Source organism: Echinops telfairi, unplaced genomic scaffold (assembly GCF_000313985.2).
Source record: "Echinops telfairi isolate 266 unplaced genomic scaffold, ASM31398v2 ScPeMD7_5592;HRSCAF=6446, whole genome shotgun sequence".
NCBI lineage: Eukaryota > Metazoa > Chordata > Mammalia > Afrosoricida > Tenrecidae > Echinops > Echinops telfairi.
The window spans coordinates 13,888,443-13,891,029 of NW_022109491.1; the positions used below are offsets into that span (position 1 = coordinate 13,888,443).

Consider the following 2,587-nt stretch of genomic DNA (forward strand, 5'->3'; position numbering starts at 1 on the left):
ACATTTTTCTGGTAGTCTTTGCTGTGAGCCAAGGGCCATCTGACATCAGCCACGATAGCCCTTGTTCCAAGCCCTCTTTTGAACCCAGTCTGAACATTGTTGGATGATCTTCAGTAAAATTTGACTTGCATGTGATCTCAGTGATACTGTTCTATAATTTGAACAGTCTGTTGGGTCAGGTCTTCAGAGTGGGTACAAATACAGGTCTCTTCCAGTCAGTTAGCCGGGTAGTTGTCTTCTAAGTTTCTTGGGATAGATGAATGAGTGCTTCCAGTGCTTCATCGCTTATTGAAACATTTCAGTTCATATTCCATCAATTCTCAGAGCCTTGTGTCTGCCTAATTCTTTCAGTGCAGCTTGGACTTACTCTTTCTCTACCAGTGGTTCTTGCTCATATTGTACCTTTTGAAATGGTTGGGTGTCAATTCGTCCATTTGGGTACAGTGACTGTGTATTCTTTCCATTTTCTTTTGATGCTTCCTGCATCATTCAAGATGTTGACCATAGAAACTTTCCAAGTTTAGTATATATGCTGCCGAAGGAAGCACGGCCATAGAATCTTTCAATGTAGCATTGAGGCTTGACTTTTGTTTCCTGAGGTTCTTTAAGATATGCTGAAAAAAAAAAAAAGATATGCTGAGCATGTTCTTTCTTTTAGGTTTTCTAACTCTGGGCCTTTGTACAGTTGTAGTCATTCATGGTCTATTCAGTATTCTTGGCCAACACCATACAGTTCCTCAGTTCACCCATTCTAAATCAAGGATAATACCACTGCCACCTTAGTGGGTTAAATGAATCCCTGTTTAGACTGCACATGGTACAGATGATATCACAAACAGTACACGTGAGCTACTGATATTCTCTTCCTCTGTCTTTACCTCCCTCCCCTCTTTGTCTGTCTTCCTTACCATCCTCATCATCTCCAAGCCCATGCCTGCAAGTCTCAGCCCCAAAGATGCATGGCTTCAGCTTTCTCCTTTCATCAGGCAGCCTCCTCCAGGGCAAGTCACCCCTCCCCCTCATGTGAACTTTCTTCCTCTCCATTTTCCATCTCATGAGGCCTCCTCTCATGCACTGCCAGCCCCGGGGTAATGGCTACTTTGCACATACTCTGGGGCTGTTTGGACTAATTGACCAGGCAGTATTATGAGCAGCTAATAATATGAACTTGGATTGTGAAAGTTCAAAGTGGTGGCAGTCCGACTTCTGATCTGGGAAGTGGGAATACTACCTACCTCATGAGGTTTGTGGAATTAAATAAAACGAGAGAGGAAAAACTCACAAGAAAAGGCTCATAAGAGCATGGCTCAATTCCACGGATCATTGAGCCCTTGGCCCTTGGCTGAACCAGGTCACTTCCTACTCTGAACTGCTATCCATGGTGGGAGGTGGGCCAGGCGTCTGAGTCCTGTCCTCATATGCTCTTTGGTTTCTCTCGTAGGAAAGGCACCTCACTTTCTGCGGCTCCAAAATGTCGAGGTGAACGTGGGGCAGAATGCCACATTTCAGTGCATTGCTGGTGGAAAGTGGTCTCAGCATGACAAGCTTTGGCTCCAGGTAAGAATGGGGGAGAGCTGCTGCTTGCACATGTCTGTCCCTTTGGCAAGAAGCAAGCACGTGTCTGATGAAGGGCTTGTGGGTAAGGGGAGGGGATTTGCATTCAGTATTTCTGCTCTTTGGCTGGGCTCTGCATTCATGACCTTGTTCACCCTCATCTATAATTATGTTAGCTACACAACCATGTGTCCTTCTGCCACGTGGAGAAATGGAGGCCAGAAACATGAAAGTGCTAGAAATAGAACTTGAACCCATGATCTATCCAAACTTCCTCCTGAGGATCGGTGTCCTTTAAACCCAGCTTCCCAGAGCTAAAGCCAATAGAATCTTTTAGGTGGCATCATGAACTTTGAATGGCAGCCTCTTGGATGTGCAGTGGTCTAATGGTATCCAGTCAGATGGGCCAGACGCTTCTACAGGATTGGGGTAAAATCAGGGTGACACCCTTTACTAGGAACTGAGATAACCAACCCCTTCTCTCGCTGGATGAGTCTACCAGTGCAGTCCACCAGGACCATGTTTTTAGCTTGGTTTTGTTTCCTCCCTACTTCTTCTCATTGATTTCACTTCAAAAGGAAGATGAGAAAGGAGCTCTTTGGTAGGGGCCAGCGACTGCGGGCAGGACACCGGCTGAAATACAAATTGTCACAGCGTTAGGCACAACCCTGCTATTACTAACTTAGAGGAAGTTCTAGGCAATGCCAAAGTTAGAGCTAGGTGCTCAGTGTGTCCATCAATAGTCACATGACAGACACTGATTACTTTTTGTTGTTTATTTGTTTGTTTCTCTGCGAAGCAACCACTGGTATGGATGGAACTGGAGAACACTATGCTGAGTGAGATTAGTCAGTCACAACAAGTCGATTATTAGAGGAGAGCACTCTTATGAAGGAAGGGAACAGGACTTTAATGGTTCCCGTGAGGTAGGACAAGGGAGGGAAGGTGACGCCGCAGGCTAGAGGGTAGACAGGTGTTAACTGGGGGCAGGGAAGATGGTGTTCCACAAGAGGGAGAAGAGAAGTCATGGGGG

General features: G+C 45.8%; 1 protein-coding gene across 1 annotated transcript in view; it reads left to right on the top strand.

The window, feature by feature from the left end:
• The window catches only part of LOC123522307 (receptor-type tyrosine-protein phosphatase T-like), a 262,234-nt gene that overhangs the window by 145,636 nt on the left and 114,011 nt on the right, over positions 1-2,587 (top strand). Inside the window, exon 5 of the mRNA XM_045295497.1 lies at positions 1,442-1,557. Within this exon, the coding sequence (XP_045151432.1) occupies positions 1,442-1,557 (116 nt within the window). The remainder of the gene's footprint in view (positions 1-1,441; positions 1,558-2,587) is intronic.